The following is an 18,004-nucleotide window of genomic DNA, read 5'->3' on the forward strand; positions in this document are numbered from 1 at the left end:
TAAGACTTTCCTTTTGGCTACTTTTTCAGGCTAAAAGAGAAGCAATTTAGTTATAGATGCGCACATATGCTTTACCTTGGTAGATCTAACAATGAGACTCATAAACCAAATCCCTTTTCCATTATTACAAAAATTCTGTTTCTTGTAATCATCCAAAGCTTTTTTCATTCCAGCCGTCTTTCATGCAAATACTCATTCAACAGCTTTAACTACAAGATTGACACATGCTTTATAGAAACGGAATATTAAATACAGCATTTGGATTCAAGGAATTCAAACTATTTCATCCTTTTTGTATTACTGTATCAGGAAAATAAGTGTTTACTATGCATAACAAGTAAATGTCTGATAGAAATAGTAGACTTACGAAACACATGCAATTCAAGTAAAAATTTAATGTAACCTTTTCATATACAGTTTTTGCAAGTACTATACCCCGATCTCCGCCCTGCACCTTTCAGTTTTGGAATTAACGGCATCAGAAAGCAATTTTTGCATCCTTCCAGGTATTGTGTGGGGCAGGGGCAGTGGCAGAGGGAAAGAGAGATCATTTCTTTCTGCTGGACCTTCAAAGCTTTTCACCTGCATGACTCCGTTTGATTTGTGAAAAGCTGCAAATATGTGAATGTTGGAATAGGAATAGGCTAGCTCAGCGACTGGAAAACTGTAGGTCGTATGAGCTTGTGTCCAGAATAATCTGGGGCCATTTGAGTGTAATTTGCAATATTTCATGTCCACTCTAGATTAACTCCATCCTATGAGGAGCACCCTTTTCCTGCTGGCTAACTGATTCGTACCAACATGTAAACACTTTATCCAGCTCAAGTGCACTATGAAGCAAAATAGCAGTGTGAGTGGTATACAGTGGTACCTCGGGTTAAGAACTTAATTCGTTCTGGAGGTCTGTTCTTAACCTGAAACTGTTCTTAACCTGAAGCACCACCTTAGCTAATGGGGCCTCCCACTGCTGCTGCACAATTTCTGTTCTCATTCTGAAGCAAAGTTCTTAACCCAAGGTACTATTTCTGGGTTAGCGAAGTCTGTAACCTGAAGCGTATGTAACCCGAGGTACCACTGTAATGGAGAAAGGCAATATGTCATCACCACGTGGTGTGGTTCTGGCACTTCAGGGTGTGTATGGGCATGGGCATTTATAGGCAATCTACAGTGCTGAGGTTACATTGAAAAAAAATATGCTAGTCATCAGCTGAAAATCCCCAGTACTCCATCAGAGAGTATCACGTCCCATGTCTCTGCTGCAAGATTCATGGTCTCCCATTTGCCAGGAATGCCTGAACAATGAAGACCATTTCTATCCCACATAGTAAAACAAAAAGAAAAAACCACCCTCCCTTCATTTTCCCTATATATTATCAGCAAAGACAGGCTCACCCCCAACCAAAAAAACCCCCTATGGATCGTATGGAACTCCTAACCTGCACGTTCATTCTTGTGATGAAAATCCTTTTTTTGTGCTTGCTCACATGTGCGTGAAGGGAGAGAGCCAGCTTTTCCTTTCTGCTATCAAATCTTCTAGACGACAAGTCCTGGAGGCCTGTTTTGCTGTCTGTTTAGCCCCACGCTGTGCATAGTAAAGTCTTGACGCCGAGAAACAGGGCGAGGAAGCAAAGCAATCTGTTCTTTTCGACCACCTGTATAAATGCTCTCGGCATAGATGTGCTGAGCAAAAAAAGGAGCAATAAATATACATTTTGCATATCCTAGAAGCATTGGAAAGTTGAGATGGAGAAGATGAGAGAACTAATCAAACAAGGAGGTCCAAGGGAGCCTATCAGCAGTTGCAGGCTAAGGCCTTTCCCAACATTTTCTTTGGGCCTGAGAAAATTCCTGCTACACTGTGGGAACCTTAGTGACTTCACAGAGGTTAAGAAAGACACATCCTTTCTTAATGCTTGTTAAAAGCACGGTGTGTTTTGTATTCAGCCCTTATTTGGGTCATTTCGAACAGTATTTGGAAAAGCCGAATGTAAATAGTGTAATAAGTATAATAAAATATATTGGCAAACATGCAGAGAGATACTTGCCAGCTTCATTTTGTAAACCTTTTGGCACCTCCTGCTGAAAACCCCCATAATAACTGCAAATTGCCTTTTCCCTGAGAAAACAAAGGATGGTTATTTTAATATATATATAGTTTCTGAGAGCAGAGCACATTTCCCTACTATAGAGAATCATTTTTTTTGTTTTAGGAACACAGGAAGGTGTCTTATACTGAGGCAGCTGTCTTATACTTATCTAGGGCCAGTATTGAGTACACTGGACCCATTGGATTGGAACAGCTATAGGCCAGTTGCCAATACCTGCTTTTGGAAAAGGTGGTGAAAAGGGCTGTGGTGGGACACAGGTTATTTAGATCCATTCCAGTCTGGCTTCAGGCCTGGTCATGGAACTGAGTTGGCCTTGGTTGCCCTTTGCCATCAACTGTGGCATCTTCCTGGGCTGGCTCCAGGAAAGGGGAATTAGGGGCACTGTATTCCAATCCTACCTTTAGGAGCAAGTCTAGACAGTAGGATTGGGAGAGAGCTTTTGGGGACCCTGGCAGCTACATTCAGCCATTGGGAGCGGTCATTAGGAGTTTGGGGACAAGGTGCCATCAGTATGCTGAGCATACTAAGCTCTGTTTCTCCATAATCAGGAGAGGCTGTGCAATCCCTGGGCCATTGTCTGGACACGGGTGAAATGGATGAGGAAAACAAACTGAGCTGGAATCTTGGCAAGACAGAGACACTTTGGGTGAGTGCTTCCTGTGTCCGAGAAATTGTTCCATTGCCTATCCTAGATGTGTTTGCACTCATCCTGGAGGAGCAGGTTCACAATTTGGGGATGCTTCCACACCCAGCTCTGGAGGCTCAGGTTGCCTTAGTGTCTGGAAGTGTTTTTTGTTTTTTGTTTTTTTACGAACAGCAGCTGGTTCAACAGCTATGTCCATTCTTGGATTGGGAAAGCCTTGTCATAGTAGTTCATGCATTGGTTAATTCAAGACTGGATTGCAGCAATGTACTCCCCCGTGCTTCATGCAGAAGCTGCAGTGAGCATTTCTTGTTCAGAGATGTTATATAAATATCATGAGTAAATCAATAGTGCAGGCCCAAGTCTGCACTCCTGTTGTCACATTTAAAATAACCATCTCTGTAAGGTGACCACGGGCAAATTGAAAACATAACTTTAAAATTGGCAAAGTGCTTCATAAGGTAAATATTGTGGAACATTACCCATTTAACTTCAACTTGCTACAATCCTTCTGGGATGATAACAAACAATAAATTAGCATGTTCGCTAATTTCAACAATACCTTGAAGTTGGTGATAAGTAGATTCATTGAAATAGATGGAGTTGCCCATAATTTCAGAGGGGCGACTCAGAATATGATTTTGTTGGATCATCATCCAATAGTTTAAATCTTACCGTTAACCACCCAGAGGACTTTTGTTATTGGGTAGCATATATGGGAAACAAAACAAAATAAATTCCTCAGGTTGACAAAATATTGGCCGACATTTTTCAGGCGTTTTTCTGCCTTTAGGTCATCGAATTCTTTTAACTGACCAAGAAAGCAGAATTCTTATTTGGGCCTGTAAAATTCTGGGCAATTGGTAACGTAGTTCAGACCAAGCTCAGTGTGTGTAGTAAGCAATGCTGCCTCGCTTCCTTTCTGCTTCTCGTACTGTGGGACTAATACAGCTACTCTATCTTACAGCTTTATCACAATTTACTTAAAATCTCAAAGCAGATCTGTTGGTTTCTTTGTTTGAGCTTCGTTCCTGCTCTTTGTCAGGTTTAGTTACTGCTCTTTGATGCTGGTGTCTTCTCAGCTCCATTCTAACCTCTTCTTCAAGATTACATCCTTATGTTTCTGAGCATTGCAGCAGCAAGTACCAATTCAGTAAATCGCCTACAGTTTTTTCTCTTAACACACAACTTGAAATCTTCCAATAGCTTCTGGCAACTCTCCCTGCCCCTTTCTGACCTCACACAACTTCCAGAAGCTTCTCTGTTAAGTTGATTGATATGCCTGCTCTTCCCCCTTCTCCTTATCTCTAAGCAGGCTGCCACACTTATAATCCACGTCACTTTTTCCATCATGTATTTTTTTTATACCTCTGTTTATTGTGACGGATTTCATTTCCTCCCCTTTGCCTGTTTCCTCTGTAAACTCAGTGAATTAACAATTCAGATGGCAAGCCATAATTTTACTTTAAATACAATTCTTAATTAAATACTAGGGTGGGGTTTTTTTGGTTTGTGTGTGTGTGTTTGCTACTTCTGAGTTAAAACCCTTTCCCTGGAATTATTTTCCCCATTTCGAGGGGAAACATTAGTTTCTTGTAATGTGTTAATGTAAAGTTTTTGTGTGTGTCATAGTAGAAAATGAATGTTGCAAACAAAAACTTTTCCAGGAAGACTGTAAAGAAATTATTATTTTTTTCTCATCTGTCAAAGTTTATTACTTACTAATTAATTGTATCACAGCTTTAGAGCCTGGCTCTTACCATTGCTTTTTAATTGACACCATTAAAATGCAGCGATGTATTGATTTATTTTTAATCCCTGTCTGTCTTTAGCTCTGTTGACCATATGACTGGTAATGATGGACTTGATGCACTTAGAAACTCACCACTCACTCACTCATTCACTCACTCACTCACTCACTCACTCACAACAGTCATAGAGGGAGCCACTCCTTATTAGCATCCAGCTAAATAGTAACACAAATGTGGCCATGGAAATGTGACATACAGCACAATATTTTCAGAAATAAGTCCCTTTGCGTTTCTTGGATAAGTGGGTAACTTGTAATTTCAGAGCCACAGTATCCCACATCATATTTTTATTTTTATTAATGCATTGCTATAATATTCAGGGGGGAAATAAGGTCTTGATCTTTAAAACTCTTTAGAGCTTGGGATCAGACAATGGTGGCCTGTCTCCACATGTCCCTGTTCATACACAGAGAGAGGCCCTTTCCCCTGTTTTTCCTTGAGCAAGATATGATAGGGAAACAGGGAAACAGCCACCTTAGCTTTGGAATGGGCTTCCCAGTGAGAAATGCCTGGCACCTATTTTAACCTGTTTTTGGCCAAATTTCCTTCAAGCCTTTAAATCTAATTTAGCCTAGCTTATCTTTGTTGGTGTTTTATGTTTTCTTTTGCTACTTTTTATTATATTTTAATATATTTTTCTTTATTAAATTTTGAAGGCCCATCTGCGAATTTAATTGAAGGGCAGGGGGAAGTCTCCCCCCCCCCGTGTGTGTGTGTGTGTGTGTGTGTGTGTTGCAAACAACCAACTCTGTCCAGCTATGTATGCTGCATTTCAAGTTATTCTTTTCCCCCAGCTCATAGAGTCTTTTCCACAGTCCGTTTACATTTGCTATGAGCCACTCTTGTCATGTGTCTTATGTGGTTGAGGGAGAGAAATGTGGGATAGTGATCTTTCATTCTGTTGCATAGTGTTTGTGTGGGGGTTTTGTGTCAGCATCATGTGGGTTGTTCCTTTATTTATTTATTTATATATTTATTTTTTACGTTGGCATTGCAAGAGATTGGAACGTCCAGAGCTTGGTTGGCTGCATTCAATTGGTTGCAGTGTGGTTTGTTTGTATTGGGGGAGGAGGTGCTGTTGAGTCAGATTAGCCATATTAATTCGTATGCTGTTGGAAAGGATATGTATTGTTGTGCTGTATATTATTTGTTTGTGTGTGTGTGTGTGTGTATGTGTGTAATGCAGTACAGAGGTGGTTGTATCTGCCCCCACAGTGAAGCTCAAGAAGTGGCGGTTTGGGTGAAATTGAACTAACCTACCTTTCTGTCCTTCCTTCCACCATGATGTCAAGGGTAACAGGGCAAGAAGTGTTTGTGCAACTATAGAAAACAGGAGGGTTGCCAGGGAACTTACATGGTGATTCATTGTAGTGTGAGCTGCCTTTTTGCACCCCTCGTGTTGCAAAGAGCCACAGTGGGGTAGGTTTTATGAATGGGTTCAACAATGTTCGCCCACATTTATGCATGTCCATACACATACACACAAAAGGTCAACGAATCAGAAGGGAAGAGGTATGTTAGGTGCATTTTTCAACACAGATGATCTTGCCGTAGGAAAACCAGTCTCACATCTGAGAAGTTGACAACAGCTCAGCAGCACTGATGGGTTAAATTCACATGGGATCTGAGCCTTTGATCTATGGTACAAGGAAACATGAACTGGCAACTTAGCTGAATTTTAATGAACATTACGTTTGCAATCCTATACAAGTCTTCTCAGATGTAAGTCATATTTAGCTCAATGGCATTTGGATAAGCATGTACTATAAGATTTCTGCCTTAATCACAAAGATGACTTTAAGACCAGTAAGAGTTGCAATTCTTATCTGCTAATGTAATAAATGTGGCAAGCCGCACTTAAAGTTGATGTGGTGAACAAACATTGGTTCTCTGATTAAATCTGTGGCCACCTCTTTGACACGCCTCAGAAAATAAATGTCTGAGGTCAGTATTTCTAAATTCCCTCCTGACATTCCTTGGTGCCAACTGCAACATGATGTAATGTCTCGCAAACATTATTTAATACCAAAGTTGACCTTCTCCTTCACCATGTATCATCACCAGTCTTGTACTTTGGGTCTTCCTTCCTCTCCCTACTCACCCTCCTGTCCTGAAAGATGTTTCTGTTCTGTAAAAATTCAAAGGAGGGGTGGTGGCTAGAAGAGTAGGGAAAGATGAGAAAAGCCCCAGGGACATAAGAAATAAGAAAAGTAGGATATTATTTTATAGAGGACTAAAAATGGTTTCAAAAATCAAGCACATAGCACAACACACACACTAAGAAAAAACTGTAGCCATCGCTGTTGGTGGATAACCTCATTGTACCCACAAAGTTGGTTATTGGTGAAAACTCACGTTAAAGAATAATATTGCATTTTGCTCTCACTCTTCTAGCTAGTAATACCTTCCAGGGGCATGTAGTGTGTATAGCGAACTTTGGTTACTAACTCTTCATTTTTGGATAATCGAATTTCCATATAACAAGCATTTAGATAGCTGGGCCTGCATGTATTATCAAAAATCAAGTGACATAATCAAAACAGAGACAATATCAGGGAAGTAGATGTCTTGCCACAGTGGCACCTTGCTGTGCTGACAATGTATATGGCATGATGATTTGGTTCTTTTGGAATGCTCATGGCTTGTTAGGCAGATACTGCATTTATGTACAGTTCATACAAGACTACATGGGCTCCATTCATACTGAAGTGTTATTATGCAGCCGTGTACAGCTTCAAATAAAGCCAAGACGAGTGTTTTATTCATGTCAGTTTCCTTTATTTAATTAGCTCTGTTCTGTCGTGAAATAACAGTGCTCATAATGAACATCATCCTAGTGATTTCCCTGAATGGCTTTGAGAACATGCTCCAATAAACATAGATTTAGACATGCTAGAGTTTAATACAATGACCCTGGAGAGGGGAGGATTTTATTTCAGTAACCTCTTAGGCAGGAAATTGGAATATGAAAAACCGGCCACTTATGCAGACAGCATCAGGAATTGTAGATGAGAAAAACAGGTTAAAGCTGGATAGACAAGTGCTAGCAGGACAGAGAAAACTGAGGGGGCTGGTTGTCGGAAAGCTCTGGAAATAATTTGGATATCAAAGGAAAATCTGTTGACTTGGAGAGGGAATATATGTGTCACAGAAAAGCTTGCTAGTTCCCTTCTCTCCTTGTTTCTCTGCCTCCAACTAACAGACACAGCACTAGTTTTTCTGCCAGCTTAGTGGATGGCATGTGGAAGATTAATCCCTGTGCAAATGCCATTCTCATGGAGCAGTAACAAAAATAGCAGGAAGGCCATTTTGTACACTTATTTTAATCAGTCAGCACTGTGGAGATGTTGTAGGCACCTGTTTAGTTATATGAGGTATTGATTCTGTGTATTTTAGTTCCATAATAATGTGTTTCATTTTAAAGGTCTTTGATGCACCAGATTATAATTGGGACAGTATCAAAATGAAGCTGTAATCACATCTTATCCATGCAAATGATGGATAGAGTATCTGAGTAGAAAGGATTTACATTAGGATAAAGGTAATGTTACAAGACCCCATTCTCTGTTGACGTTGTGTGAAGCATTGTTTTAACCAAAGTGAAAGTACAAAGGAAGAAATTCAGCATCTGGCTTGTTTATAAAATTTGGTCTGCCAGCTATATATTTTCAAAAACAAATGAAGCTTTTAAAACATTGATCAAACAACTATATATGGGTTTGTAGTCCTTAAACTCCTTTTTGAAGATATTTTCAAGAACAAATATTGCTAATAAATATTTATTAAAAAATGGCCTAGTTTTTAATTGAAATGTGCATTAACTGTTTCCTGAAAAGATCTCGAACAGTGGGGGAGCATGCTGCTTCGGGGCTGCCTGTGAGAATACCCAAGACAATTGTGATGATCTCATTTCCATTCTCCTTATCTTCTAATAATAATTGCCTTGATGACCAAAGTAGGCCAAAGACCTCTCTAGTTTAGCACTCATTATCCTACAGTGTCTAGGCAGATGTCACCAGGAAGAGGATGGTAGAGGAGGAATAGTCTGATCCTGACATCCCTTTCTTTACAATTGCCTACAGGATCAAAAAGATGTACTCTTCCTGAATGTGGAGATTTATATTTTGGCTATTGGGGCTTATTCCTTTTTCTGGAAGTCATCTGGTTAAGTTAGTGATCCTCTTAAGAACTTATGGCAATTAGCTTCAACTGATTGGCACTGAGAGCAAACCCCTTTGAAGTGATCACCTGCTGCCACTATGATGTCATGTTATTAGCAAGTGGGCAGCACTGTGGGGGAGATGCAGCCCTTTGACCAACTTCCCATTGCTCCTTTAGACTTTAATAAGTAGACCCATAACATGGGTTTTAAGCTAAGAGGTAGCCAGTGGAATTCTTTTTACTACCAATGTGATGTACACCTCTCAGCATTCAAACTGCTGTGTTCTGTGCCACCGGCAGCTTCTGCATGAGCTACCAAACCATTTCAGTAATCCAAGATGCAAACGCAACAGTAGCTTCAGTTATCATTGTCATCCATCTGTGATCTCCCTGGGGCACAATCCTGGGCAGTATGTAGGGAGGTCATGGGCTGCCCAGACAATCAGACTCCTCTCTTGGCCTCACCGATCCATAGGAAAGCAGAGCAACACGTTTGGCACCAGCTTGGCTGCAGGACTTGCCAGAAGGAGATGTACAAGAGGCCATCCAACTGTTTTAGGGACCCCACTCTGGATTGTGTAGGTTTTACTCCTTGGCCTTTTCTTCTCCCGAAGATATCCCACAAGCAGCAGAGGTTTAGGATCAGGGATTTCCTTCTGCTAGATGGCTACCTTCCCAGGTTGATGAAACCCACCTGCCCCTTGCTTCCCTCTACAGTTTGGTCTCATCCACTCAATCCACCAGAGCCTGTCTTCACATGCAGGGGAAGTCCCTAACTCACAGCTAGTTAGATACCCATTGGCTACCAACACCCAGTTTAGCTGTTCAGTCAAAACTGTTCCCGAGGTGTGGCCTCTGTCGCATGCTGACAGCTTCTAGGAGCCACAGGTGAGAGCTGAGTGCAGGGTGGGGGCCAAAGGTGGACCAACCACCCCAGAAGGAGCACAATGTGCCCCTCACCAGAGGTACTATTCCTTCCTAACACACCATGCACCCCAGCAAGACGTAAATCCAGCTGGAAGCAAAGGTCTTCCAGCTGAAACAGTTTCTCCTGCAGTACAAACAGCAGAACCATTTAAGGGGTACCACTCATCTGCCTAAAGCACATCATGTGACTTTCTCTGCTTCATGCCTTCAAAAAAATGTAAAGTTATACTCTGTCACGTACAGTGGTACCTCGGGTTACCTATGCTTCAGGTTATATACGCTTCAGGTTACAGACTCTGCTAACCCAGAAATATTACCTCGGGTTAAGGACTTTGCTTCAGGATAAGAACAGAAATCGTGCAGCTGTGGTGCAGTGGCAGCAGGAGGCCCCATTAGCTAAAGTGGTGCTTCAGGTTAAGAACAGTTTCAGGTTAAGACCTTCAGAACGAATTAAGTTCTTAACCCAAGGTACCACTGTATATAATATATACACAATCCTTATTGTACCTGGCTTTCCCAGGACAGTAGCAAGCATATTGTACAAGAGCCAGTGATATACCACTGGCAGGAATTCTTGCAGTGGGGCAATTCTGCAAACTCTTGTACAAGAGCCAGTGAAAGACTCTGTGCAATACAGACAAGCTCACATCTTGCAATGTTTCGCAGGACCTTCGGACATGACCTTGTGCTTGTAGACTTTAACAATAGCTTGTGCTAACAACAACAACTGGATTTCAGTCGTCTAGTCTCTTGTAAGGATCATGTGTAAAATCTGGAACTGCCCTTCTCTTTATGGCTTCCTGCAGCACCTCTGAACCCAACCCACTGTCAGCAGTATCAGACTGGAAATGAGAGCAGATACTCCAAGCATATATTAATACACAGCAAATAACTAAAAGCTCAAACGTTGTTCTGGGCTGCTCAGCAAATTGACTACCAGTGAGGTTAGACAGCCCTGTTGTGGACCTAGCTAGAGAGAACAAGGTCAAGAGCAATGTTGAGCTAAGCCGAAAAATGCTTGTCTTGAGGTGATGCAAATGCATGGTGTAGAAAGCTTTGGATCAAAGGCTGGCAGCCTCAGGATAACAAAATACAGACTGTGCATGTTAGGCTTGTCAATAAATGTGCCAAGGTGAAAAGAACCTCCCGACTCCTGTGATCTTCTCTGGAGTCTGAGATGTGGAATGGAACAGTTGCCGGGGGCAACAGTCCTGGCCTTGGCAACAGTTGCATCAGTACAAATGCACTTTAATATGTTTATTAAGCTAATACAATCAGTGAAAATAGACAGGCATTATGGTGCTAAATTCATAACTCTTCAAGTTGCCTAGCAACAAGGTGTTGGGTATACGTTCCATATCCTCTCTCTCGCTCTCCCTTTCAAATGTTTCAAAAAGCAACTAAAAGGATTCCCCCCCCCTTTTAAAAAAATGTTACCCTTGGTTTATGAGCAATAAAGTACTAAAATACTGGTGCACTTGTTTTGTGAATCACATGCTGTTAAAGAAGCAAGGACCTGTTTACCTTTAGAAGCAGTATAATACTGAAAGCACATATTTATCTTGGTTGGAAACTTTGAGGTGAAAGCTTTCCTTGCAAGCTACTCTCAAGGTCAATACCTTCTAACCTTGACCATTGTCGTTTTAAATATTTAATTATGTATGCCAGCATAAAATAGTAAAGAGACAAACAAAAGATTCATGAATGAAAATGTGTGAATGAATAAAATATTGTGAAAAGAAAATGGTTGAGAATGCCGGTCTCTGAACCTGCAAGAGAATGCTGGCAGAATTCCAAACCCAACAAACAAATGGGGGGAAATGCTTGCTTTTAATTCATTGCCCCACCCGCTTCATGAGATAACCAAGTTGCTTTCCTCCTCTTATTGAAGTGGAACATGTAACACGCAGAATCTTCACTGCATATCTGCTAGCAGAACCAATTTACAAGATATTGGCCTGATTCCAAACCATGTCTATGCAGGGCCACAGAGAATACACTCTGCATGTACAGGGTATATGGATTCACAGAATGTCTCTCCTGCTAGATTTGCAGTAGGCAGAAGGTATTTTGAGATCTCCTGGAAGACCTCCAGTGGCTGAGGTACATTTGTCATTTGACATTTGTCGGAAATTTCTGAACACATTGGCAATGGGAACACTGCTACTTCCAATAGGCTACTTGTGGGGGAAACTAGGAGAGGATTTAAAATATAAAAAATAAAAACAAAGGACTGTATTTTCATTTCTGGTACTGAAAACAAATTCTTGTATAAAAAGGTAAAGGTAAAGGGACCCCTGACCGTTAGGTCCAGTTGTGACAGAATTTGGGGTTGCGGCACTCATTTCACTTTATTCGTTGAGGGAGCCGGCGTACAGCTTCCGGGTCATGTGGCCAGCATGACTAAGCCGCTTCTGGCGAACCAGAGCAGCGCACGGAAACGCCGTTTACCTTCCCGCCAAAGCGGTACCTATTTATCTACTTGCACTTTGACGTGCTTGCACTTTGACGTTTGCAGGAGCAGGGAGTGAGCAACGGGAGCTCACCCCGTCACGGGGACTCGAACCGCCGACCTTCTGATCGGCAAGTCCTAGGCTCTGTGGTTTAACCCACAGCACCACCCGCATCTCTAAATTCTTGTATAGAGCTGAGCAAATGTTCAGAGGCAACTTACGTCTAACTTATGTCTATTTCCCTAAGACGCAATTGTGCACCTCATTCCACTTGTTGGTGGACTTCAGAATGCAAGTAAAAAAAGCAAAAAGTAAACAACTTCCTGACAACTTCCTGCCCCTATAATAGATGGCATCGAGAAACATCAAGAACTGGCAGGGTGACAGGGAGGAGGAAGAGGATCCTGACAAGGGGTGTAGCTGGGGCTGGGACACACCGGGACAAGTAGGGGATGGGGAAGGAAGTACTCACAGGGTGACAGATGATGGTGAGGGGATGGGGGTCATTACACAGGAAGCAGAGCAGCAGGACCCATCACCAGAGCCAGAGGAGCCCCTGGCTCTGAGGCGTAGGAAGCAGCAGGAGGGTGCTGTAGGAGGCTGAGGCAGGCAAGGGCCCGCAGCCCAGCTCCCTAACTGGCCAGGTGGGTCTCACTAGCTCTGGGAGAAGTGTGGTCCTCAGCTGGAGTAAGCTTGGAATAGGTGAAGGTTGCATGCCTCATCCAGCCCAGATGCTGCAATCAGCATGCAAAGTACAAAAGGGAAGCAGAGCTGAGGTGCTGTGTCTGTTCAGCTGCCCATGGTGGTGGGCCTTAGTTGTGGTGCTCCTGGACCTCTATGGGGCTGTGCTTCAGGTTCGATTCTGGATTGTATTCTGACTGCTGGACTTCAGACTTGGCCTACCTGGACTATGTTTCCTGTCCTTTGGACCTTGGAATTTGGACTTTAGATTTTGCTTGCATGGATTGGCCCTTGGGCTTTGAACTTAGGACCTGACATGCTGACTTGCTGCCAGGTAAGCCAGGGGTTCAAGACACTTGTTCATCTTTACTGACCTCTGGCAAGGTACAGATGCAGGTGTTGAGTACATTCCAAATCACATTCTCTGTTTGCTTGTGTTGTTCGCTAAACCCATCAGTTTTGATCAGTGCATCTCATGAACTGAGGGTCAAACTACGCAAGAAGTGGAGGATCTCTGATAATATCTGCCAGAGTTTTCTTTAAAAATAAAAATCAACCACAATGGCCAAGTTTCAGAGTTATGCCAAGCAATGGTCTAGCATGGTGTCGAATGGAAGCGTTTCCTGGATTTTGCTTCCATTTCCCCACAAACTTGGCTTTGTAATTTCACTCAAAATGACAAAGTGTGTTTCATATCAATGATAGTTTGTTTGAAATAAGCCAACTTGAAAATAGAAGACAAAGAACCCTGTAAGCCTGAGGCTTGTTTAAGTTATGCTAAACAATAGTTTAGTGTGGACATGGCCTGCCTATGTGTATGCTTGTTATATGGACTGTGGTCTCTGTACTAAAGGAGAAGGATTAGCCACACATGCCAATTTCCTGATCCAATTTGCTTATGCCTCTGAAGCTGTCATGTGACCCACTGGAGAAAATACCCAATATGTCAAATAGCTACTTTGCTTAAAGGAATAAAAGTGGGTGCCAATCTGTTGCAATAAGTTATTTGATCATTTGAGAACAGGATTCTGACTATGTCAGCTGGATGTCTACTGAGACAATTTTACTAGATACAAAGTAATTTGTACCTACAAAGTAACTACTACGGTTTACCAGCTTCCATTTAAAAACAATGCAGGAATCTTTGAGAACAACCAGAGCTCAAAGTGGGAGAGGATGCCATTCTATTATTTTTTTCAGGTGGCCACAACTAAGTCCTAATATCCCACTTGCTTTTCCCCTCAAGTCATTTGAAACCATCCTCCTTCAGGCACTTCAGGGTAGAGCATCACATGGGAGCTCAAGATCCTTTTGGCTAACGTGTTTTTAATAGAAGAGAAAGGGGGAAAGAAGAAAGGGTGGTCAAAGGGTGCTTTACATTAGTATGGTGCGCAAAGGGCAGTTCTTTGAAGGGAAGATGAAAGCTAGCAACTAGGTTATTCATTATGAAATAATCAACTGGGAATAATAGGCTTTGCCTGCTGATCAGTGGACTACCTAAATTACTCCAGGCATGTAAAGCTATAGAATCTATGGCATGAGTGTAATGATGGTGGTTACATTGGGCTGTTAATCTGGGGGCTGGGGAGGGAATCTACCTGTGCCTTAAAATTGTATGCTTTTTGCCACATTTCCATTTAAACCTATATTTTTAACTCAAAGCTCCCATTTACTACTTATCCTTTTGGGTGGATGTAGCTCTGATCCAAGTCTCTTGTGTGTGGATGTGGTGTGGCTGTAGCTCTTTTAAAAAATAAAAATGAAATGTCAAGAGCTCCAATCACACCTTTCCACATCTTGCCTAGTTTGGATCTATCACTGCTTGTGGTTCCTGCAACACACCGCCGCAACATGCAAGAATTCTGCCAGACACATGCAGACATCCTCATCAGCAGGCAAAATAAAGTGGAAAGGAAAGGGCTCTCGTGGGAAGTTTGATACCCACTGGACTGGATGACCACTCCAATGGTTTGCAGCTCAGTGATTCTGTGAAGAAAGCCATACTCTCTGAGGTTACTGTCAATATAAGGTTCTTGACATGGGGTGCTGTGGGTCTGAACCCCTGAAGCAATGTGTTCTTATACTTGCATTTCCGAACAGGAAGCCAGTTGGTAATGCATTTCTAAATATGCATTTAATAGAGGGGTAAGCAAATATTTCTATAAAAATATTTGCAATCCCCGCCCCCCAGGGAGTGTATTTCAACAGTATGCTTAGTTACCTTTTTTGTTCTACACTTGAGAGAGTGCACACTGTTTTGCTCTGTGCCATTGTTGCATGACATTCCATTTGGCACACAGTTTATTTTTAGGTACAAGACTATCAAAGTGTTCTTTTTTTTCCCTTTGTGGGTCTGTCAGTGCTCTTGAACAAGGAGTAATATTACCACAAGAACTTTGCTGAAACAAAGAAGTCATCTTGAACAAATGGGGAACTATAAATCTAGACCAACTCAAACTTGCACTGGTAATTAATCTTGCTTCTTTTTAAAGGAAATATATTGTAAATGATTCATGAAGAAATCTTCTCTAATTTACTGTGAAGTTCAAGTGAAAGGTGTTCTGTTGTCAGTAATCTAACTGAAAAATATTATGACTGAAATCAGACTTGCTTTTAGATTGAAATCAAGGCTACAGAAAAATAAGCAAACTTCTTCAAATATTGTTGTGTGTTGTGTACATATATATTTGTGGGTTTCCTGAAAAGAACCTATTCCTTCATTCTACTCTCTCAAGACAAAATGTCAAATATTAAGAACTACCGGTAAATATCAACAATTAACCTTGTCTACGTTTGTGCTTTTATATTAAAATGTTTTTCTTAATGTTCTAAACAATGTGAAAAAAGAAAATCCGTCCAACCAGCTCAGGTTATTACGTAATAGCACAGAATGCCCTGGAGAAGGAAAGAAAGCTGAAATTCTATTTTAAATGCATTTAAAGCCAAGATTCCTTCTAAACCTTGTTGCTGTTGTTTTTCCTTTTAGATGAATGGAAGAAAAAAGTGAGTGAATCATATGCTATAATCATTGAAAGATTAGAAGATGACCTCTTAATCAAAGAAAAGGAGTTTGCAGAATTAAAGCATGTCTTCAGGTAAATTATCTACCAGCATTGTTTATCCATCTATTTAAGAACAACAACAAAGCAAATCTGTCTAGTGCTATGTTTGGGGATACATACTTGGCATCCTGATAACTGCTGTGTGTTTGAGACTGCCATATTAGTTTCACAAATCTGTATGGCCTGATTTGCATATTATGCAAATTCTTGATGGTTTATGCACATGTTCAAGTTTGTGTGGAAAATATACGTGTGTGTGTGTGTGTGTGTGTGTGAAATTGCAGCTTCATGACAGTAAATAGAGCACAAGGGTTCAGTATGCAGCTGAACACTGGGTTTGGACTAGGGAGGGGCTTGCAGAAGCCATTTAGCTAGGTTGACCTTTTGCTATGCCCCGAGGGGTGGTTTTCTTTGGGTGCGTGGGGAGAAACCATGTCAGTCACTGACAGTAAGTGACTAGATGAGACAGGGAGTGGTGATAATTAATTTCTGTATCATCATTTTTATGCACTATTCAACAACTCTGGAGCTTAAGGTACACTCTTGTCTGTGGTTTAAAAGAGTGGGAAGGGGGAAGGGTACTTGCAGAGAGACCAGGTGTCATGGTGCATCTGCAGCAGCACAACCAGATGCCTTCATCTGCCCCAGCTTCAAAAAAACAAGCCTCTCCCTTATTGGTGTCTGTAGCCACAGCAGGTGCTGCAACCTTCTAACAGCTTGACTTCACCTCTCAAAGGTGCACTCCTTTATTGTCTCCCGGATGCCAACAAGCACTTAGAGCCTTCGATGGAAAGGGTGCAGAACATTACAACCAGTGCTGGGGGGAGGCAGGGTGAATCTAAGTTTGGCCTCATTGAGGGGCAGTATTTCAATAAGAGTAGGAAAATGAGAGTACCCCTAAACATTTTTTTTAGGAATAAAGCACTGATTACAACCCTGGAGTTTCTCTTGCTGCTCCCTTCCTAGTTTCAGGAGCTTTGGTTCAGAGCAGAAGCCAGCTATGTCCCCCGGTCTCTCAGTACAGCTTCTCCCAAAAAAGAAGACAAAGCTAAACAGTTTGGAGCAGTCACATTTCATAAAATCAGAACTGTAGAGTTGCAAGGGGGCCCAAAATCACCTAGTCCAACCCCCTGCTATGCAGGAATCTCTGCTAAGGCATTCATTAGAAATGGCCATTCAACATCTGCTTAAAATCCTCCAAGGAAGGAGAGTCCACCACCTCTCATGGGAGTCCATTCCACTGTCTAACAGCTCTTACTGTCAGAAAGCTCCTCCTGATGTTTTGTCAAAATCTTTCTTGTAACCTGTAGCCATTGGTTCGAGTCCTACCCTCCAGAGCAGGAGAAAACAAGCTTGCTCCATCTTCCACGTGACAGCCCTTGAGATATTTGAAGATGGCTATCATATCTCCTCTCAGTCTCCTCTTTTCCACGCTAAACATTCCCAGCTCCTTCAACCGTTCCTCATAAGGCTTGACTTCCAGACCCTTTATCATTTTTTGCTCTCTTCTGCACACGTTCCAGCTTGTCAATAGCATTCCTAAATTGTGGTACCCAAAATTGAACATAGTGTTCCAGCTGTGGTTCCAGCAGAATAGCATTCCCTTGATATGGATGCTATACTTCTGTTTGCTCTCTTTTCCACTGCATCCATGCTCAACCTAAAAGGTGGCAACCATACTTTCAGACCATTTAAAAGTATTCCAGCATGTACAAAAAACTTTTCTCCTCTGCCAAGATTAAAAATGAGATGTGCTGTAGCCCAGAAACTGATAGGTAAGTAATAAGAGCAGACAGAAGTAGTAGTAGTATTTTTAAGCTGAGAATTTTAAGACATTCCAGGGTAAAAATATCACAAAATATGCAAACTTGCCCACAAGCTGTAGGTTGACATCAACCATATTCACGCAACTGATTTTCTGTGTTGGTTACATGAATGTAATTATGCAGATTGGCTGTTCCACCCAGCTTTCCTCCTTGCTTCATCTGGCCATTGATGCTGAACAATTGCCCTCACCCACTCTGACAGCAATAGCGGAAAAAAAATTCCTGAGCCTCAGTGGGATGAAAATCACTCACTGCAAATCTTGTTACTATCTTTTCTTAATTACAGTGCAGCTTTTCAGATTACACTGCAGAATACTCAGAGGAATAGTAAG

General features: G+C 41.7%; 1 protein-coding gene across 2 annotated transcripts in view; it reads left to right on the plus strand.

The window, feature by feature from the left end:
* The first annotated feature begins 14,653 nt into the window (after positions 1–14,653).
* Positions 14,654–18,004, plus strand: part of LOC310710069 (serine/threonine-protein kinase TNNI3K) — a 146,602-nt gene continuing 143,251 nt past the window's right edge. Inside the window, exons 1-3 of one of the 2 annotated variants that reach the window (XM_083510498.1) lie at positions 14,654–14,796; positions 15,145–15,250; positions 15,771–15,879. In XM_083510498.1, coding sequence (XP_083366624.1) covers positions 15,211–15,250; positions 15,771–15,879 — 149 coding nt within the window. In that variant the 5' untranslated portion in view covers positions 14,654–14,796; positions 15,145–15,210. Of the gene's footprint in view, positions 14,797–15,117; positions 15,251–15,770; positions 15,880–18,004 lie in introns of those variants that run through there. The other variant, XM_083510497.1, reaches the window with a different exon arrangement.

This window comes from Podarcis liolepis (genome assembly GCF_965112155.1).
Source record: "Podarcis liolepis genome assembly, chromosome: 6".
Lineage (NCBI taxonomy): Eukaryota > Metazoa > Chordata > Lepidosauria > Squamata > Lacertidae > Podarcis > Podarcis liolepis.